Source organism: Mesoplodon bidens (assembly GCF_964165515.1).
Source record: "Mesoplodon bidens genome assembly, chromosome: 5".
Lineage (NCBI taxonomy): Eukaryota > Metazoa > Chordata > Mammalia > Artiodactyla > Ziphiidae > Mesoplodon > Mesoplodon bidens.
In genome coordinates this window covers 138,679,204-138,702,544 of record NC_138161.1, presented here as the reverse complement: position 1 = coordinate 138,702,544, position 23,341 = coordinate 138,679,204, and the positions used below count along the sequence as shown (strand labels likewise).

The 23,341-nt window shown below is 34.5% G+C and overlaps 1 protein-coding gene across 1 annotated transcript in view; it reads left to right on the top strand.

The window, feature by feature from the left end:
• Positions 1–19,554, top strand: part of SLC25A36 (solute carrier family 25 member 36) — a 37,805-nt gene extending 18,251 nt beyond the window's left edge. Inside the window, exons 3-7 of the mRNA XM_081236106.1 lie at positions 3,120–3,197; positions 5,257–5,357; positions 13,408–13,474; positions 16,365–16,654; positions 18,665–19,554. Coding sequence (XP_081092232.1) covers positions 3,120–3,197; positions 5,257–5,357; positions 13,408–13,474; positions 16,365–16,654; positions 18,665–18,858 — 730 coding nt within the window. The 3' untranslated portion in view covers positions 18,859–19,554. The remainder of the gene's footprint in view (positions 1–3,119; positions 3,198–5,256; positions 5,358–13,407; positions 13,475–16,364; positions 16,655–18,664) is intronic.
• The last annotated feature ends 3,787 nt before the right edge of the window (positions 19,555–23,341 follow it).

Sequence of the window (23,341 nt, the reverse complement as noted above, 5' to 3'; positions counted from 1 at the left end):
TAATGCTCCTCTTCTTAAAATTCTTCCTTTGACCTTTGTGACAATACTATATATTTTTTATTCTATTTTTCAGTGGTTTTGCCTTCTCTGACTTTCCTCAGAGGAACTGTAGGAATCCCTCTGGGTTCTGTTTTAATTTCTCATTTAAGAGACAGTTTAATGTTTCACCTGTCATCGGTATCCAGATGGCTTCCAACTCTGCATTCTCTTGCCTTAAACTCTCTTGACTCTTATTCCCATTTTTTTCCCTACTCTGGGGCTCTGTCCTAATCAATCTGTTTCATGGTTTCTTCCTTTGGTTTTTAATTTCCCAACATCTCTTGAGAGATAATTTACATACCATAAAATTCACCCATTTAAAGTGTACAATTCAGTTGTTTTTAGTATATTCACAGAGTTGTTCAAACCATCACCACACTCTAAATTTAGAACATATTCATCACCACCACAAAAAGAAGCCCTTTCCTGTTAGCAGTCACTCCTATTTTCTCCTCTTCCTCTCCCCCTAGCCCTAGGCAACAACTACTAATCTACTTTCTGTCATTATAGATTTGCATATTCAGGACATTTTACATAAATGAAATTAAATAGTATGTGGTCTTTTACTGGTTTCTTTCATTTAGTATGTTTTCAAGGTTCATCTGTGTTGTAACAAATATCTTTTTATTGCCAAATATTCCATTGTATAGGTATGTACCACATTTTATTTATCCACCCATTGGTTGATGAACCATTTGCATTGTCTCCCCTTTTGGGGTATTATGAGTAATGCCGTTATAGGAACACATGTTTTATTTTTCTGGGGGATATACTAGGAGTGGAATTGCTGGGTTGTATGGTTACTATATTTAACACTTTAGGGAACTGCCAAACTGTTTTCCAAAGCGGATACATCATTTTACATTCCCACCACCAATGAATGAGATTTCCAGTTCCTTGCCAAAAAATAATAAAGTATAAAATAAAATTCCTCACCAACCTTTGTTTTACTCCATCTGTCTTTCTGATTATAGCCATCCTAGTGGCTATGAAGTGTTTCATGGCTTCTTAACCAGGAACTTTGGGAATTCCCCCCAGGCTTTGTCAATTTCTTAGGGGCTCTTGGATGAGCTTCAAGAGGTCTGTAAATTAGGTGAAATTGTATGCAAAATTGTGAGTGTTTGCAAATGTGTTTTTTTTTTAAAGGACACTTACCTTTCTTTACTTCTCAAAGAGATTATTAACAGAAAAGGCGAGCAAACACGGAAATTTTCAAAATGTGCTCTACAATTTCTCATTCTTAATTCTGCTTCTGTCTAATCTAGTTTTATCAAAAGTGCTTCTGGGGACTTCCCTGGTGGTCCTCTGCGCTCCCAGCGCAGGGGGCCTAGGTTCAATCCCTGGTCAGGGAACTAGATCCCACATGCATGCTGCAGTGAAGATCCTGTGTGCCGCAACTAACACCTGGCACAGCCAAATCAATAAATAAATTTTTTGTCTCTCTTTCTTTTTTAAGTGCTTCTGTATCACCTGTGTCAGTCATCTGGTGGCGTGGTAAAAATGTAGATTGCTGGGCACTGTCCTGTACCTATTGAATCAAGAATACTTTGAGGGTGGGATCTAAGAAATTCGCATTTTGAACAAATGTTCCACTAATAATGATAATAGTAAGAGTTATCAAGTGCTTACTGTGAGCCAGGTACTCTTTTAAGCTCTCTCTCTTTTTTTTTTTTTTAAATTTTTGGCTGTGTTGGGTCTTCGTTGCTGCGCACGGGCTTTCTCTAGTTGCAGCGAGCAGGGGCTGCTCTTCATTGCGGTGTGCAGGCTTCTCTTTGCGATGGCTTGTTACGGAGCATGGGCTCTAGGCACATGGGCTTCAGTAGTTGTGGCCCACGGGCTCTAGAGCTCAGGCTCAGTAGTTGTGGCGCACGGTCTTAGTTGCTCTGTGGCATGTGGGATCTTCCCGGACCAGGGCTCAAACCCATGTCGCCTGCATTGGCAGGCGGAATCTTAACCACTACGCCACCAGGGAAGTCTTAAGCTGTTTTTTTAATTAACTTATTTCTTCCTTATAGTAACCACCACCCTACCTGCCCCCTTCCCCCAAAAGTACTGTTTTTCTCTGTTTACTGCTGATGAAAATTAAGGATAAGAGAAAAGTCATTACTTACCAAAATTGAGCTCTTTATATTGGGAAGTCCGTCCCCACAGTTCAGGCCCTTAATTAACCATTCTGCTCAGCTGCCTTTGAAGAGATCATTCTTAAGTATATAGGTGCTTCAGAACCACTGGCCCAGTCTGTTAAGTCTGAATTAAAATACTTACTCTTCCTCAATCTTTGTTTCTTACTCCAAAACTTCATTTAATAACTCACCTTCAGAAAGCCTTCCATGACTTGGACATGCCTCTGTTCCTTTTCCTACTGGGCATATATATCTAGCTTGTATAGTATTTGCTTATTGATATGGTCTGTTAAATTATTTATTTCAATATAATTCTTTTTTCCACCACTGGATAGCAAACTTCTCAGTGGCAGGGGCCTTACCCTCTTTTCTGTCTCCTTACTCTGCTTAGTCTTTATACAGTACCTATTCAATATAGTAAATGTTAACTTAGTAGAGGAAGAAATAGGAGCAGACTAACCATTTTAGTACCCTAAAGGATGTTAGGGTGATACATTTTGCCATGGCATTTCACTGGAATGGTTGGATAAGATAATGCTGCAGTATGAGGGAGTTGTCCAATATCAAGGAAAGGACCTCAAATACTAGGAGGGAACTACATTTCTAATTGGGAATTGAATTTGCTGGTAAAGGTAGTAAAATGGAGGAGATTGAAGATAAGAGTAGCATGATCATATGAAAATAAATGTAGAAATCTATATTGATAATTATGTCTTGAAAACTTTGAGGAAAGAATCTGAAAGGAGTTCTTTTTATTATTGCTACAAAATCTGTTATCAATCTTTATTAATTTATACTTTGTCAAGAAAAACAGATTTTTATAAGTGAGCAACACTGACAAAAGAGTATTTATAACATGTTATAGTGCAAACATGGCGAATTTAGACTCTACATTTGCTATATAAATAAAGTAGCACACTTTGAAGGACATTTCTAAATACTATTTTTCTCTTTCAGGGTGATCTTGGAAAAAGAAGGGCCTCGTTCCCTGTTTAGAGGATTAGGCCCCAATTTAGTGGGGGTGGCCCCTTCCAGGTAAAAAAAAAATTCATTTAAGTTAATCAAATTGTGGCAGTCTTTCTTGTTTCAAGCTTCATGAGGGGGGATCCTGAAGAGAAATCAAGATAAAGCACTCTGGTATAACAAATGGGTATCAGTAGCCATCTGAAAGGATAGGCAGATGTACCGTGTGCAGGTTCCGAGGACCTCTTAGTGAGATCATTGTGAAGCGGTTTTTGCACCAAGTTCAAGAAACCAAGAAGGCCTTAATACATTCATTTGTCATTTTTCTATGATTTCTTTTTATCTTAGATTGACTTCTTCCATGATAGAACACTGCAGAGTTCACATTCAGAGTGAAAATGTGTACCCAGCTCTCTGTATTCAAACAGTGTAGTAGATCCATATCTTATTTATTGGGTTTCAACTTTTTATGGGCTCTTTCTTTTTTTAAAATGATCCAAAATTTCATTCTTATTGTAAAGACTAAAAAAAGTGTAAAGCTTGACATGTTACCTTAAACCATCGCCTCTCACCGTGTGCACCTGTCCACACAGTTACTCCTCTTCCCTCCCCGTACATAACCACCATTATAGTCTTCCATTAATTTTTCTGGCTTATGCACATAAAAAGCATAATATGTAGACTTATTATTATTTACGTAAGTTGAATCATATTTCACCAAATTTGTTTTGAAGCTTTTTCCGTGAAAATAAGTGAAGCTTTTAAAAATTGTATAGTATGACTGATCCCTTATTGATAAACCTTTAGATTTATTTCCAGATTTTTGCTGTTAAAAACATGGTTTTGTGAACATAGCTGTACCTTTATCCTTGAGTATTTAAGCAGGTATTTTTCTTTAGGATAGTTACCGAAAAGTAGAATTTCTGGATAAAAGGGCGTATGAACATTTAAACTTAGTGAACATTGCTCAATTGCCTTCTGAAAAGGCATGCCATCTTTTTATTCTCAGATAGTGAGGTAGTTGCTCTTTATCCACATATTACCAATGTTGGCTACTATCCATGTCTTTTAGTCCTTGCCAAATAGACTAAACATGATTTTTCACTGGTTTATTTTTAAATATACATTTGTTTTATTTTGCTGTTTTCATATCCTCCTTCCTGTAATTATTTGTCATTTGTATCTCTCTTCTGTGAATTACCTATGTATATTCCTTGCCCATTTTCTCATTAGGATGCTTTTTTTTCTTATTCATTGCTAGTAATGCATTATTTATTCCCCTTGCTAATTTGTTACCATTCAATGTATCCTTTTTTTTTCTTTTTCGTGAAGTAGGATGTTTCATTTTCAGTCATATTAACTTCCTTTTTTTCTTAAGCACATTAAAAAAGCACAGCAGTGATACTCTCCCCATTTTTACTTGTTTGTTTACTCTTTCCCTTATTGGACAGATAATCAGGATTGTTGGGCAATAGCAGGATATTTGATACAGCAAGCAAGTAACTCAATGCCTGGAAAGCTAAACAGTGAGGAGGTAGTTGGGATGCATGACGTCACAGTCAATGAGTTAACAGGGAAAATATTTACAAATTTAATGGAATGTTTACAAATGTTAGAAAACAAGATCTGACCTGATGGGACTGATTTCTTTTGCAATTGTTCTTTTAAAGGGTGCTGTGAACTACTCTTTGTGTAGTATAGGTTGGTATATAGCACAGTATCTCAAAATTGTTTAACATATACTTTGATCACTTGAGTCAGTTCTACCTTCCTCTCTTCAAAAAAACATAAAGTACTCATATCACGTTTCCTTAACTCAAGTGTATTTAACTTAGCCTTATTAGCATTATAGAGGCCTGCCAAAGTCTTACACTTTTTCAGTTAGTTGCTGTCAAATTATTGGGGTAGGACTATCTGAGGATGCTTTATCTTTAATGAGTTGATACAAAAAGTACTTCATGGTCTTCATGAAAAAATATGTATGTGATGTTACATGAAAATGTAAATAAAAACTAAGGCATTATGTTTTTATATTTCTGGACTCTGGAATAATAAAGATCAATTTATATGTCTTTTAAATCTTATGAATTAAGCAATATGTTTATTGACAAAATTTAAATCTTTATTTTAGAGCAATATACTTTGCTGCTTATTCAAACTGCAAGGAAAAGTTGAATGGTTTATTTGATCCTGATTCTACCCAGGTACACATGATTTCAGCTGCAGTGGCAGGTATGAGTATATGATATTAAAAAACAAAAAATTTTCTGACACCTAGAGACTTAGTATTGAATTTTGATGAATTTAACCTTGTAAAGTTAAGGCAGTTCATGTGCTTTTCATTGATTAGCATCTGTAAACATGATTTTTACATTTATTAGTATACAATAAAGTTGATTAGGTGGTATATGTAAAATCTGTTGTCAACTGGCATTTTTGTATTTAGGAGTTTGTGATAGCATGCAGGTAACATAATATTTACATTGTCTTGTGTAGTCCACTGAATATTTACTGATCACTTTTAACAGTTTTAAGAATCCAACCATAATTACACTTACAAGTTACAGAGCTGTAATTTACTCTTTTCTCCTCAATTTCTGTTAGTGCCTTTTCCCTTTTTGCTGCATGTTTTGGCTTCTGTCTGAAATGTGCCGGCAGTTCTTGGTAAAGTATTCATTTTGTCCTGTGCTCAAATGCTGAAATTTTTGTGAGTGATATATTATTGATAATTCAGAGTTATTGTAACAAATGTATTGAAAAATATGTTTATCATTCCACATAAATCGCACTAAGATAACACTCAAAATGTAGGCACCAGATATGTGTACATGCTTGCTCTAGAAATGTTTCCAGGAACTCTTGTATCATCATTGATGAGACTATATGATTCTGAATTAAAACAACTAGTCCTGGGCCTCTGCACTGCCTTAAAGATAAGCTGGGAGATTGGTTTGACTAGTGCGGTTCTGGAATCATTTGCTGCCCTGCATGTTAGACAAAGCCATGACCTTTGGTTCTCATTAAAAAAATTCTCTATAGTTTTCTGAGATTTGTTGTATATTTAACCATGTCTCACATTTCCAAAATATGCTGTGACTTTATAAAGCAAATTATAACTACTTTTGTCAACTGTTGATCAGTACATTGAGTTTCAATTAGATGCTTAATAATGAGTGCCTTAAACTGTTAACCATTTTCTGTTTAGAAATAAATGGATCAATTTCCACCACATACTTAATGAACTAAGAGTAAGTTTGAAATACTAATTTCTGAAAGGTCAATAGCCATATAATAAATCTAGCATGTACCTTAAAAATTATTTTCATGGCTTTTTATATTTAGTAATTGTTGACTGACTCATTGAAGTTTTAAAGCTGGAAGGTAAAGCTTTAAAGATCAAGGTGGTGAAATACTCTTTACCAATGAAGAGAGATCTTGGGCAAGTTAGGTAATTTATGTGAGTCTCCATTACCTTATTCTTGTAATGAGTGGGTTGCTCTACATAGGTTTATGTTTTGAGAATTAGTTCTTTAATACCACAGAGATCATCTAGTTTCAACTAGAATTTTTTTAATGTACTTTTACAGATGTTGAATACAACTAGGTATGATTTTTCCCTCTACAAATTTGAGTGTAAAGTTAGTGGCTAATTTCAGACTACATAACCACTATATTAGGGTCTTTAAGAATATATTTCTGGATTACCAGTGTTCATGTTTTTGTTTCTTAACCCCAGAAAATTGTAAAGAAATGTTAATCTTTCTTTTTTGAAAGAATTGATGCCAAGAAAGTAGGTAAGCAATTATTTTAAGTTGAGGATAGTTATATATTCAGTATTACAAATTTAGAGTTTCAGAATATCTTAATTCCCACTGGAACATCTTTTTTCATTGGCATATCTAATCAGAATTTATTACTGTATTTGTATCACATTGCAGAGAATTTCAGTGCAATTGTCATTTTGTACTTTTTTTCTCAAATGTGTACAAATGTTAACTCATAGTTTTCAGTTTTTATTTATACATTGATACTATTTCCCAACTTGAATTTCTTGAATTTTGGTAAATTGATAGTCTTATACTTGTTCAGAGAGTCTTGCACTATTCATTTATTGTGTAATTTGAAAATACTTCTTCCATTTGTTTGCAGTTAGATTTTTCTGAGAACTATGCCTTCAGAGCTTCCTTGCAGTATTCATGAGCAATAACATTTAGCTTTGCAGTTTTTATACATAGCTACATGGTTTGTGAAACTGAATGGTCCCATGCAGACTTGTTAAGGTAGCCTTTTGCTCCCTTCATTCTTGTAAGAATCTAGACCAGACTGCATTGGTTTTTCTTCAGGATAATTTTTAGAGGTCTTCAAAATATGAATTGGGGGTGCAAAGTGCTTAGAGGCAGTCATGTGAAAACTTGTTTTCTAACTGGCTATTCAAAAAAAAATGCTAACCTTGTCACTTTATCATCAAAAATGCACTAAAATACACCATTAATGATAGTGTCTGCAAGATTTTGCCACATCAAATAGCACATGCATTAAGCTTTAATAACATATACCTTGTATGTAGTTTTTATTCCAAGTAACCTCAATTCAGTTGCATTTTGTATTTTATTAATATGAACTTGAGTGTTTTAGATACTAAACCTTTTTAATTAAAAGGACAGTTTGTTTAAAGGCCATCTTATTTTCTTTTGTTTTAGTATTTCAAGGGAATAGTATAAGAATTTGTAAACCTCTCAATTTGAGCTATGAATTTTCATACATTGAAAAATTTTTTTCCAGTTGTGAGGCTATTTAATCAAATCAAGTAATGGTGACTCTGTTTTACCTGCCTTCCCCCCACCCCCTCCCCGTATGACATTTGCCAGACTAAGTGTGTCTTAGCTATTGAGGGTATTTATTTTCTTGAGAGTTTCTGTGTGTTTTTGTTAAAATGAATTTGCGTATCCCTCTGTATACACCTGGACACAGGCGTGTATACAAAAAAAAAATAGTATTACATTTCTTCTTTATAGTAACTCCCAATTTTCAAAAGTTTTTATCTGGGTTGTATATACTTTTCTATACAACAGTACAGATTTAAAAGAAATGAATTTTGGTTTTTATTGGATTATATATTCACACAGTGATTGCTTAATTTTTTCAATACCAACAATGTAATTGTTTAACATTTACTACATACCTAGTGGGTTTTATTTGCTTATAGCATTCACTGTTATTTTTCAGGATACATTTTCTATTTGACTTATTATTAAAGGTTAAATTTTTACTCATTAAGTAGAAATTTTGTCTTGCATTATAAAATATTCTTTTAAATAATTTGTCCATGGCAGTTTATTTAGCCAAATGGATGGCTAGACGTTTCGTGTGTTTGTATGTAAACATTCTTCCTGTTTTTTATTTTGTAGAGCACAAGAAACTGAATACAAAATAATCCAAAATATTTCATAAAAATGGATGTGCAATATTACTGATCATAGTGCAAAAGGTGAAAGGTACTATTGTAGCCACCTATACTTTATTTTTTTAAAAAAATTATAGTTACAAAATGAAGTTACTTGAATTTTCTATTTTTGTTTTATTTATTTATTTATTTATTTATTTATTTATTTTAATTTTGATATTAATTCTTTTGGCCGTGCTGCGCAGCTTGCAGGATCTTAGTTCCCCCACCAAGGATTTAACCCGGGCCCACAGCAGTGAATATGTCAGTCCTAGCCACTGGACCACCAGGGAACTCCCCTGTTTTTGTTTTTTTAGATTTACTAAGTAGGCTGATTGTTAAGGAATAGAAAGTTGTGATTTCAGCTCTGAGCATGGTAGATAATGGTAGGAAAATGGGGTATGATAATCCCCTCTAAATATTTTCTTAGATTCCCCTTTGACAAGGTTAGCATTTTTTCTTTAAGGCAAAATTGATCTTCTTTTAGGTAAGTATTTGGACTCTGAAACTGCTACAGATGGCAGAATTTTCAGTACTCGGTACTTTTTTAAAAAAATTATGGCCCATTCTTATATTCCTTTCTTTTTCTTTTTTAACTTAAAATTTTCAAAAAGTTAGATCTCACAGTAAATATTTCTCAAATCCTTCCAGTGGGATTCATTTTGTACACATGTTTCTGATGAGATCACTGCTTGTTGTTATGATACAGAAAAGCCTGTGTCTATTTTAGGCATTTACTGTACATTTCTCCCGAGAAAAGAGTGAGATCGTGTCATCTCATGCTCCCCATCCGCAGGTCACTTCCTGTAGAAATATGGACTAACTTAAACCTCGTGAGTACTGATCTGAGCATCTCTTGCAGCCTCTAGTTATAAGAAACACACCCTGGGAATTTATAATAGCTGTGGAATTAATAGAAGGCGGGAAATGAATTTTTATTTCCTGAATTTGTGTGTGCATTATCTGAGTATTTTATAAAACTTTAATTCTGATTCCTTTATAATATTCCTTCTAGAAGGAAAAATTGGGTAACTTTTCAGTTATCGTGTACTAAAAGCTTGGGGTCGTTAGCTTGGCCATAGTAGCCTTGACCTCCAAAGAATTCCTTAGCAGTATTTAAGATTTACATAGCTATAAATGGTGTCATGCCGTCCAACAGCTTTTAGAAAAAACAGTAGTTCTCTTCGCTTAGCATAATGTATTTTAAGAGTCTAATACAGTGCTTTCTATTCTCTTGTCTGTTGATACTTGCCTTTTTTTCTACCTTCTTGCAAAAACATTGATCTTAATACCTCCCATTACTTTCCAGATATGGGACAAGAATATATGGGATCTTGTTTGTTTTAGTTTTAATTAGGTTTTTGGGGGTTTTTTAGTAGTTTTAATATATTTTTCTTAGAAGGTTAGGTGGGCTTTGTTCTTACAGAAGTTAATTGAAATAAAAAGTACTGAAAATGCAATACTACAGGTATCACTCACTTAATGAAATAGACATTTTCAGCAAGTTTACTGTAACCAGGATTTCTGTTAATCTGGTTTTTAATTGGTTTACATTATCAAATGGAATATTAGATGAAACAAAACTTTAAAAATGGCATTTTAAAAGTTTTTTTTTAACTTTCTAATAAACTATTAACTATACTACTAATAGTATGGCCAGTATACTGCCATTTTGCTTTAACTAACTGTGGAGCAGCAACATTAATTCTTCTTAACCTACAAGTAGATTCTTCATATACTTCTAAATCAGTTTTAATGTTTAATGGGGTACTCAGAATATTAATATGAAATAGCATATTATCAAAATGTCACAAAATTTAAATGTCAAAATAAAAAGTAAGAGGAAATTTCTAAATTTCAGGGGCACCATCCCCAGTATCTTTGTTTGTCTTAAAAGGAGTAGGAAGATATGTTTAACTTTGACTGTTGGTCAACTTCAAACTGCTTTACCATATATCATTCTAAGCTAGTAATAAATTTTTATTTCTTCCTGCTTGCTTCATGTTTTGAATTAATAGATTATATTTTTCTAGATTTAATTAGCCTAATACTGTCTCCATACGTTTATAATTAGAGTGTCTTTGGTTAAGAGGATGTAATAGCATAAAGCCCAAGGACCAGAACTGGTAAAGGACCAATAGCTAAAAACCTGTGGATTATGCCGTGATTCTTTTGTCTAACTTAATGGTTTGCTAGCAGTTAGGCTAGTGTCTTTATTAAGAACTAGCTTGTTACTAGGAGAGTTGAGCCCCAACTGTAGTAAGCACAAGCTGTATAGATATAAGATGATGACATTCTCTCACTTACCTAAATTTTAATGTGTCATGTTCCATAGGTCAATCTGTGTCTGGAAATGAATTTTAGTTAAGTGAGAAATACCTGTTGTTTGCTTCCTGTTTAGTTTATTAACATGTACAGAGCATTATGGGTATTTAAATTTTTATTCCTAGTAATATTTATAAATATGTATTGTAATATTTTAAAGTTTACACATATGGGGTTTTTTTCAGCCTCTAATTGAGGAATTTGAGACTTGGAAGAGTGTTAATAAGCTTGGGTCCTAAGCTTATATTTTTAGACATAGAACTTCTATTTTCTTAAAAAAGAAAGCTTTGATGCTCATCTTCTTTTCAAGTAAAGTATAAGGAATGAGATTTTTACCTAGACAGACTGCTTTTTTAAAAGTTGGATATAAGCATTCCCAGTTTTAGGCTTTCAAAATTTAAAAAAAGCAAATGTTTTTTTCCTACATTTTCCACATAATAATAAAAACCATTGTGAGTAATGCAGAGTGTTTTGTTGGTTTGTGCTGCTAAGCAGCTTTTTACTAATAAACTCCTAATATTACTGTATAGTTATAGACATTTAGCTAATGCACATATTTAAGTTTAAAATAAAGAATCATTAAATTAGGCTTATGACCAGAATTCTGATGTCAGGTGCACATTTGCTTTAGAATGTAATTTGAATCTTTAGTTTGACATTTTCACTGAGAAGAATGGGGTTCAAGAGAAAAAAAAATTGAACTCCATAACTTTATTCTCAGTTAAGCCAACATGCAAGAAAAATCTTTTCCAAACAAAATATTTAAACTGATCTGGTTTCATATTTTTCTTCTCTTTCCTTTTCTCAAGAATATGTGCATGAAAAGAACCTTTTATTTGAAACATCTTCCTGACACCCTGTCCAACACATTAAATTTTTATTATTTTAGTACTGGCTGATGCTTACAACATTGTCGGTCCCTTTCTAGTTTTATATTATGTATGTATGTAGTATTAAAAGCACTTGAGAAATGGAGACTATATAATCATTACAAAATTATTGAAGGAGTTATTAAACCAAACTTATTTCAGTTATTTTGCTTGATAATAGAGTCAGTTTGAGCATCTCTTTGTGAAACATCTGGCTGTTTCCACAGTATTAATATAGTGGATTAAGGGAGTAAATTTTGAGTTAGCTGATTATCTGACATTATAGAAGGGAAAAGAACCTGTGAGACTAAATTCTACTTTGTAAACAATTTAGTAAAATTATTTTGCCTTTGTAGATATACCCATACTAACTTTGAAAGTGAAAAAAGGTTTATGATTAGTTCTCCACTACACGTTAACTAAAAAAACAAATTACTCCTAAGTGTACCACAGCATTTTTGTTCCTGAAAGTACTTTACTAATATTAAGTGTGCTGGTTATATTTCAAAACCTTTCTAAAAATAATGTGCTTGACCCGCTAGTATTTGACAGCAAGTATTAAAAATTAAGATCCTTAGACATTTCTACCTGTAAGTTTTCACTGAATTTAAAGGCCAAATGAATAAATGTAGGTTGATGTAAGTCCTATCAAGTTTGTGTAGTGATCTTAAGTGTTCACAAGTATTATATGAAAATCCTGTTTTGTATAGATGAAGCAATCTTCATAAATTTCCATCATCAAGATTGCATTTCATGTGCTGCTATTTTCCCACAACAATAGGAAGATAGCAAGTAAAAGGTGTGCACTAGCCTAGAAACATACTGTTCCAGAGATCTTACTTTACTACCTGGAATGAGCCATCTTAGGGGACCACCCTTCTGCACTGATAGTTACTAAATAGTACTTTAGTTTTAAAGTAAGATAGAACTACCTCCTACCTTAAGTTTCTCTCTTCAGTGTCTATAAAAGTAAGAGGGAAGTTCTGATGTGTAACTTTTTGGACTTTTAAGTTTTTGTATGTTTTTAAGTGGATGAAAAATAGATCTGTCCTATTAACCCTAACAGAAACCTTATCTCTGTGATACCATTATTTTAACAGTATTAGGAATCGTGTGCTTATAAAAAGTATTCACAAGGCCAAACAACAATTCTTTCTGTTGTACAATCAACTTAAGATCAGATATTGGTAAATGCTGACGTTTATGTAGACTCCATTTTGAACATAGTGATTTGTGATTTAGTTGGACCCCAAGTAGCTGTTGTAGAGTTTGCATGCTAAAAAGCCCTAGAATACACAAAATTTCTATGTTTCTTTGTAGAAATGGGTTTCTGAATTTAGCTTAGAGAGTAGAGAGTGCCACCCATAGGATATTTTGAATATATTGGAAGAGAAGTTTATATATAATCAGATTTTGCTCTTAAAAGAATCTTTTAGTTATGGTCAGAATCTGAGACTGATTTGGAAATAAAAAGTACAAATGTTCATGGTTGAATGGATTTGTAAAATAAAAGTGTAAAGCATACATCAGTTGATAGTTTAAATATTTATTTTCTTTAATATAGATTTATATAGTTTTAAAAATCTTGAAGTTAATAGTGTGTTCTTCATTTTTACCAGAGTTCATTTTAAACATGTTTGTTTAGGTTTTACTGCAATCACAGCGACCAACCCCATTTGGCTTATAAAGACTCGGTTACAGCTTGATGCAAGGTATGTTAATTCATTAAAACAAAATTTGTTAAAGTTGGCTTCAACTAAATTTCTTCTATAAATTTGTATCAGTGAGGTCTCAGTGCCAGGTATCCAAACATTTTTTCCCCTCATTTGCTGCTGATTTTTTTTTGTTTTGTTTGTTTTTTGGCTTGGTTTTTTGTTTGGTTTTGAAACTTGGATGTACCATCAGAGGCAAAAGTGACACTAATAGTTGGCAGTATGACAGCTTCTAGGAAAGAAAGTATACTATGCATTGTGTTTTTCAGTAAAGGAAGAAGAAAGAAAAAGGACTTATTAATCTAGCCTGACCTGTGATACTTTCATTCCCTCCATGCGTGATTATAATCGGCCTCCTAACACCTAAGTAAACAGCATGATCAATGAGTCTAGACTGAGTCTTTAAGGATCATTGCTCAAACTCATGAACCTTGTACCCAGAGCGTTCTGGCGTGGAATTTAGCTCTCGTGTATTCATGGACTTCATCTGTTACCGCCAGCCACTTTATAGCAGCAAGATCATTCATTCAGTACATCTATAATGAGCAGGTACTGGTAGGTTCTAGAGATAGCCGAGGAAGCAGTTGGGTCCAGCTTTAAATGGAATAGTCAAGGGTTGGTTTTTTGAGCCCATTTTTAACCATAGGCAGTAGTGCAAATCTCACATATCCTAAGTTTAGGGCCTCTGACGTGTTGTAGGAGCTGAGAGAAAGCTAGAAGCAGTGTGGCTGAGAGTCCTGCCATCTCAACTCCTGTTGGCCCTTCAGAATGGAGGACAGGGAAAAAGTAACACTTTTACGTAGAGAGATGACCTTATCTGATGTATTATAATAATAATAATCACGTTGATAGTTTTGAAACTGTTTAGCCTTTCAGTCTGGAGTAGACTGCGTATAACAATTTTCACTGTTTTTTATATTTTAGGGTTTGGGAAGTCTAGTGTAGATATCATAGATTATAAATAAAACTGATCTAAGAAATTATTAACAATCATGCCTGCTTAAAGCTCTGTTTCCCACGTCCTGTCATGTGGAATTGTATGCTATTTGGAGACTTGAAAAGCAGTGTCTAATTCTTGTTTCATCTAGAATAATTTTTAATGAAATCTTAAGTTGAGTGTTGCAGCAGGACTCAGAGTTTATCTCCTAAAGCCAGAGATCTGAAAGGTAATGGTAGGTAAGCCAACCCAGAGGTTAAAAAGTGTGAGATGCCATTCCCTACTGTACTGTGATAAACTACCAGGGGCTTGCTTCAGTATGCTAGAGGGTGGATTGTAGGTGATCCCGGAAGAGCATGGATTAAAACTCTTTAATGTTGTAAGTGAAAAAAAATAATAAGCCAGCACAATTTCCTAGGCTTAGGGGTGGGGAAATGGGATGGGGCTGGGGTAGTAGTGAAAGGCCGATTTGAGGACGCTCCCTTACAGCACAGATCAAGAACAGGGCTGATGTGTTTGCATATTGACCTTGAGGCCTCACAGCCCTTGACTTCCTTGTAAGAAAGGATTTGGTAGCAGAAACTAATTACAGTTGGTTGCGTGGATCATTCAGCTAAGAAACTATTCATTCAGTACCATTAGTTGAGGATAGTCATTGATTCAAGACTATTACTAGTTTATAAAATTGGAGGAACCTGTAGGTTATCAGGCAGGTGTCTTAGTTGTGGTTTTATTTTGTTATGTTATCCAGTTGTATATAATTTATAAATAGTTAAGTTTTCTATTTCTTTTCCTGTGGGTGGCATTTAAACCCATTTCTTACAGATAAAGTTCTATTGGGGGAATCATAATGAAGGTAATAAATATTTTTGCAAACTCAAAATTATATGCTTGTAAAAGAGTAGATGCTGCACCCTAAGTAGCACTAAGAAAGTTTTCTTGGGCACAGTGCTTCATAAATACTTGATAACTGTAGAAGTCCTCATTCACTATTTACTGAGGTGAAACGTACGGCCGTTACCTTCAAAGGATCATAGGAAATTTGATTTAAAGTCACCCAGTCACTTTTGGGGAAGAACTGGGTGGGCTTGCAAGAATCCCCCAGGTACACAGAAATTAGCTTAATTATACTCCTTGCTATACTCCTTGCTTTGTGATATTCTATTATCATTGGTGTCTCATTTTTTTTTTTCCCCCTGTATTGGGTCTTTGTTGCAGTGTTCAGGCTTTCCCTAGTTGCAGTGAGCAGGGGCTACTCTTTGTTGCGGTGTGCGGGCTTCTCATTGTGGTGGCTTGTCTTGTTGTGGAGCACGGGCTCTAGGCGCGAGGGCTTCAGTGGTCGCGGCACACGGGCTCAGTAGTTGTGGCTCGTGCGCTCTAGAGTGCAGGCTCAGTAGTTGTGGCGCACAGGCTTAGTTGCTCCGTGGCATGTGGGATCTTCCCCGGGACACGGGATTGAACCCGTGTCCCCTGCATTGGCAGGCAGATTCTTAACCACTGCACCACCAGGGAAGTCCCAGTCCTTCTTTTTATATATTATTGAATGCAAAAGACTCAGCTTACTTAGAACTACATTTAATATAATGTGAGGGGTTTTTGTTTATTTTGTTCTGTTTTTATCTTGAGCTGCAGTCACAGTGTGTTTGAACACAGTCACAGTGGATTTTGTTGCTTATTCATACAGTCGGACTTTAATGAAACTGAAGATTCAAAGTAGTTATTTTGCATTCAGTAAAATAAACTACTTGTATGTTACCTATTTAATATGACAAATTTGGGACAGAAGAATAGGAAATCTAAAATGAATGTTTTAAAATCTGATTTTACTTCCTCGTGAATTAAAGAGGGTTATTCTTTAGTAGAGTGGCATATCTCTATATATTTTATTTACTTTATTTAAAAACCTATACTACTTTATTTTTGTTAATAAGGTTTTTCCCTTTTGCTTTTCAGGAACCGTGGGGAAAAGCGAATGGGCGCTTTTGAGTGTGTCCGTAAAGTGTATCAGGCAGATGGACTTAGAGGATTTTATAGGGGCATGTCTGCTTCATATGCTGGCATATCTGAGACTGTTATCCATTTTGTTATTTATGAAAGTATTAAGCAAAAACTACTGGGATATAAGATTGCCTCTACGATGGAAAATGAAGAAGAGTCTGTCAAAGAAGCATCAGATTTTGTGGGAATGATGCTAGCCGCTGCCACCTCAAAAACGTGTGCCACAACTATAGCGTATCCACATGGTAAGAGGACTTGAATGTGTATGAGCAATCTTCTATTAAATCAGAAATGTTTTCCTACCCCAGCCACTGGCCAACTTATTAGAGTATTTATAAGTTTACTGAATTACAGTATAACTAAGTACAGTTCACCGTAAGGGGATTAAACCTGTATGAGTAACATAAGGCTGTTTTAATAGGTCGGTGTAGGTATGCTATAGTAGCATGGTGGTGATTTAGCATGGGCTCTGGGCAGTCAGATTTCAGCCCAGAGTCAGATTCCAGCCAGGTGACTTGGGCAAGTTTCTGTTTTTTAAAGTATGGATGTAGGTGCCATACTAGATACTTTATTATTACATACATATATGCAGTATACATTATTGCTAATCTGCAGAAAAATCGTGCAAAGTACTTATAAGTCTAGAGATATGCCAGAACATAACCAGAATTGTCTTCATTTTCAGATGGGAAACCAGAAATGTTAAGATGAAGTAACTTGCTCAAGGTCACATAGCTTACTCAGTGGTGGAGCTCAAATTTGAATTGAAGTCTATAATCCCAAAGACCAAGTTATTTTACATTGTTTCATGTTGGCAAATAAGTATATATTAATGATTTTTAAAACTTCTGTTTTTTAAGTTTTATAATATTAGCCTTTTTCATTAATAACTAAGAAAACCACTTAAGAATTTCTCTGTAACACGCTGAGGGGTTTTTTGTAACATTTTTGTTGTTTTGTTAAAGTGTAAGCTTTGATTTTGGTATGTTTGAGGGTTTAGTTTGGTTTGGGTTTTTCATCTAAGTGCTTCACTTTTGTTATGCTGATTAATGTTTACAGTCACCTTTGCAAAGCTCAGGCTATGTGATTAAAGCTCTGTCAGGAAAAATGAAATACAGCTAGAAAATGAGTATTTGCTCTAAAACGTAATTTACGAATAAAACCAACTCTTGAACAAAATTGGACTGTCAGCTTACCTCCAGTTTCCTGAGGGCCATTCCTAACTTCTTTAAGAGAAATCAAAAGAGGACAGTACCAGCAGCACTGGGTAGGTTCTGGCCTCGTATGGGATGGTGACCTGCTCAGGTGAGAGAGAGGGTTTTGAAGTTGCAAGCACCCTGTCTCTTCAAGTGAGATGATGTCATTATAAGAAGAGGTACAGTTTATAAACAGTATTTTGGAGTGAAATATATAAATGACATGGATATTCAAGACAGGACATAGGAGATTTCAAATGTTAACATTTGCAGTGAAAGTTACTTTCAACCGTTTCCCTCAGGCCCATCAGGAGCATTGTGTTGAAAAAGTTTGAGAAATAATGGGCGTGGAAAGAAGAGATTCTTAAGTTGAAACTCTTAATTCTTGTCCCAGCCTCTGCCTTCAGCTGACTAAAACTTCTTAGTAGCCCCCATTTCTTTCTTTACCTTTTAAAATGAAGAAAAATTAGACTAACCTTTAAGATCCTTTTCAGCTCTAAAGGTTTATGATTTCTGCCTGGTTGCTGCCCAGATGTGGCCTTTTAGCTGACACTAGTATTTTAAACATTTTCAGACTTATCCACATGAAATTTCATGTTGGTGTATGTGGACCATTGTGAATAAATTAATAATCCTATTTTTTCATTGTAATGTCCACTTCTTAAAAATCTTTCCTCCTTGTTTCTCACTGTATCTTTCTGTATTCATCTTTGATACCACCTCTATTCTCTTTCCGGTTTACCTTTATTTATCACATCTATTCTCCCTTTTATCTATATCCAGTATACAGCTGATACTTTTGTTTATTCTGTCTTTTACCATTCAGGAACCTATGAAATTTTATAATTAGTATATGTGATTTTAGCCAGCTAGCTTAGGAGTTTGGTGAAAGACACGGCTATGGTAACTAGTTTCAATAAGTTGCACATTAAAAATTACTCCTCATTTATCCTAAGCTTACACTTACGGTCTGATAAATGGGATGTGTCCAGTATTAGGAGGGTATAAAGATATCACACTGGTGTTTAAATAAAATGACTTTATTTTTTCCCCATACAGAAGTTGTAAGAACAAGACTGCGTGAGGAGGGAACAAAATATAGATCCTTTTTTCAGACACTGTCTTTGCTTGTTCAAGAAGAAGGCTATGGGTCTCTTTACCGTGGTCTGACAACTCATCTGGTGAGACAGATTCCAAACACAGCCATTATGATGGCCACCTATGAATTAGTGGTCTACCTGCTCAACGGATAGCACCACCAGGCTGCTGTACTATAAAGAGGGAAGACCAAAAGATACAGTGGACCATGGAGTACCGAAGCCAGCTTGGTGGACAGAAGGAAAATAGTGTGGGAACACGGAACTATACCTAAGTGGAAGTTTGGTTGTAGGAATTAAAGTAATCATAACCACATTACTTAGTCTTTTTAGTAATGTGAAAAAAACCCTTGGCTGCCTCCAAGAGAAAGCCTTTAGAAGCGCTCCTTCTTCAAAATTGCCATTTTCTCTTCCATGTCCACAGGACACAGTTGGCATTTTGTTGAGTTATGGCAATCAGAGTATAGTGTTTATTCCATGAGCACTTTTCCAGTCTTCTAGACAGAGCCATCTGTAACTATATACTATACTATAACTATCCAAAGATAGTATTGACAGTCATAAATTTCTGACTTCTGCGTAATTCCTATAAAATTGAAAAATAACAGTGATAGTAGTATTTTCACATTTCCTTGAGAGGATCTGGCACTATATTTTAAAGTTAATCATTTGGCATTAGTATTCACTGTTTCTGACGACAAATGAAGTAGTGTCTAAACGTGTTTATTTTTAGCCTTAAAATGTTTTGGTTTCCACTGCTCACAGGTGCTTTATGTGAACGCTTAAGTTGTTTGTTAATGTATCAACTCAAATGGTAATAGTTTGGGACACAATAAACCGGTAAAATGTTGATTCTTGGCCATTTCAGTGACTTGAGCATGTCCTCTTATCTTTTCTAACCTAATGATACATGAATGAATGCAGTGTCTTTTCAGTGACTTATTAATTATGAACTTGAATTATCCCCTGTCATACCTAAGTATCATTTTCTTAAAGTGGAAAAAATTTACTGCTTCTGAATCTTTCTCTGTTTGGTTTCACATTAAGAATTTGAACCTTTGAATTATTTCCAGAACCTCTGCATACATTGCATTTATTTAGTAGAGAAAATGGTAATTTTCAGCTTTGTCCTTACAAGGTGTTTTCTTTTTTTAAGGTGACGTTATAAATATCTGGGGCAGCGTGAACATTATAGAAGAAGGGCCCTCTGCAATCTGATTGGGCAGGTAGTGATCCTAATTAACTTACAGGTTTATAAATGAACAAACTGCTTTGGACAAGGAGTTTATTCCATCCAAATTTCTTGAATGGTAAATCATAGAAAGATCCAAGTTAATTCAGATTAAGCGTGTTAACAGGATATAGCTTTTACATTTTGCTGTTGAGTTCAACTGCACCTTTTAATACTTTAAATGTATTATATGTATGGCCCTTATGAAGATATTTGCTGTAATTCAATTAAAAGACTTTCGCTTATGGATGTTGCTATACTGGTGTATGAAACTTATCCAATTAAACTCCAGTGTGGTAGTCATTTCAGTATACATGAACTGTACATTTTGTGCAATGGCTTTATCTTAAGAATGACTTTTTGTGAATGCACTTTGTGGCCTTTTGCGGGGGAGGGTGAGAGTAGGAGAGAATTCCCAAGTTAAGATTACTTTTTTTAAGTATTGGTTATGTATTAGGCAGAAACAGTGTTCATAACATTTTTCTGGGATTTAGGTATATTTTGGAGATCTTTACTATAAATGTTTTAAGTATTCTTATGTACACTGTAGTGCCCCTAACATATAAAAAATCATAGCATGTCACTGCAAGCTTTCTCCACTGTCACCAGTGAGACACAGTGCCCTCTTAAATTCCTACACCTTAACTTCCTTGCAATCAACAGTAACTGGATGTTTTTGAGGTGCTTCGATTGGAATTTAAAATATTCCAATCTCTTTGGAGACCAAAGGCAAATTCAGTTTCATTACCTTTGGGATTATTCATACCTTTTATGGTGAATTTCAGCTTTGACATTTATTGTGAGGAACATGCCCCCCAACCCCCCCAAAAAAACAGTAATGGGGTTTCTAACTTAAATCTGTAAAGAAAGTGTCAATATATAGTGTTTTCATTTTCATGTGCCATTTATACTGCCTAATACAGTGCAATTTGCCTTGTGAAGATCTGTAAACTTTAGTTGTATTGAATGTCAGACAGAGACTTTCTAATCTTAGTGATCTGAATACCCCACAAATGATTAAGAATGATATAAAAACCAGCAGCTAAGGAACATCTTATTTAGTTGTAGCAAATTCATAACAAGTGTCCTTCAAGGATGAACCCGTATTCTATTCCTGTTTGTATTTGTATTGACCCTTTAGTGCATTTTTTTCAGCTTTTAAAAATGAGTATATTTATGTGCTGGAAGGAAGAGATCTTAGAGTCTCAGACTTTGTTTCTTTGTGTGACAACTGGAAAGGAGCAGTGAAGTTTATTTTGTTTTCTCCCCCCCCAAAGTACAATCTGCCGTAATTTATGTATGACAAAGCTAATTTAAAAAGAAAACTTTATATAAAAATTGTACATAAAGTTTGTCTTTGAAACATTTCTTTGGAGATTTTTTTTTTAATTGATGCAAACGTTTAAAAAGAAGAAAAGAAAAACACTTAAAAAGCATTGGACTTCTTTTTTAAACTGTGTTTTATTTTCATCTGTTTTTGTCAGATAGCTTTTTATTTCTAGTTTAGAGGTAGTCAGCACTCTTCAAATTGGTATGTACTTTCATTGGAGAATTGTCTCAGAAAATTGAACTTTTCAGGTTAAAGCGGTACATACGGAAAGAACATACTCATAGAGCAGCAGATAAGAACTCTGGTACTTGTGGCTCACAGAAACAGTTTACTAGATTTCAAAGTCAAAAATCTGATGATGACCAACCTGTGATTGCGGGGTACCATACAGTGCTTTTAAATCCAGGGAAAAAACTGTATCACCAAAGCTTTTGTCTTGGTTTTCCTTATGTTTGTAATTTCGTGGAACCAATCTTACTAGATGGGACCCGCAAACAATTGATTTTTTAACTCTGACACCAAGAGAGAATATCATTACATTATTTAATCTAGCCTTTTGTCTCCTAAAACCAAATGCCCATTGTGGAATAGCATTATTCTATTAGGGCCAGCTGAGTTTGGGTTGTTAAGAATAATGAGTGTTTACTCTTTTACTGGAGTGTAAATACGTCAGCATTTTTAGATTCTGTTTTAGATCACTAAAAATACTGGTTTGATCTTGAAGGACTTAAGTGCTAGGAATCAGTTTATCCTTTACCCTTCCAGCGTTGTTCGTGCTGTCGTCTGTTGTTTACATGCTCTTCTGCCTGGACTGTTAGCACTATAGGCCCTTTGGGGCTGGCAAATAATAGTTCAGCCTTTTTCTCCTCTAGTATTGATCATAACTTTCACATTCCTAAGAATATAGATGTTTCTAAATGATTTAAATTGGAAGGGGATTTTAACTATATAAAAGTGTTTAATACAATGTACTAACTTTCGGCCCACACAGATCTCCATTGTGCCCTTATATTTCTCAATCTACACTCTGCTTTTTATGCTACCCCTTTTAGAAACTGAAGATTCTAGTTTTACTCAGTTTTTGTGTTATTTTGAATGTGTACCCCTGCATATGTGAACCATTAAATTATGACCTGTCAGTCATAGCTAAATAAATCAACTTCAAAGAGTTGATATCCTTTGACCATTTATGTGAGGTTTGCTATTGAATTCCTGTATGTGGCTGTAAATTATGTGCATTTACTCTGTATTTATGTTAACTAGCTGAATTTTATTTGAATTGTTAAAATTCCAAAAATTAAAATATGCATATGAAAATCTGGTGTTCGTTTTTCAGTTTTTCTATAATGTATCCTAATACTCTGGTATGGTGAGAATGTAATCGTAGTTTCTTAGGATTAATGTGTAGAACAAAAGTGCATTGCCATTTTTTTCAAGTTAAGTGTTAGGGTCCTACCTGCTATATCTAGTGATAGATGCCTCTAGCAATTGAAAGGTCAAATAATCCCACTCCCTCATAGTTCAGGAAGAAATTTCTGTTCTTGCATATTTTCCACAGGTTTGTTGATCTGTAAATCCAGTACTTTTCATGTATCAAAATATCTAATTTGCAAAGAATATTTGAAAAATTGGAGCCTGATTAGGTTATTTGATTGATTCCTCCCTAGCTTGTAATTTTTTTTAAACAGTAGGAGCTTTTGTTTGTTTTAATTTCAGCCTTTGGGAAAGCTAAGAATATTAAAGGTAAAGAGCTGGAAACTTGTTATAATAACCAAATGAATCCACATATGATAGATTGAAATAAAAGTGACACAGTGTTACGTAGTGCCTACCCACTTTATATTTCGTCTGTTTTGTTTTTTTAGGTTTTCCCAAATTGTAGCAACCATCAAACCACCTAGTTTTGTTAGTAAGGAAACCAGGACAAATTTGTCATGTTCCATTTCTCAGCATCATGCTGAAATTGGCCTCCTGACAGTACTCTTTCCACTGAAAACTGAAATGGTGGGTAGAGTGAAGATATTGGCAAAATAATGGTCTGACTTAGCTCAAGTGTCCCAGGTTTAAATTGTGTGGAT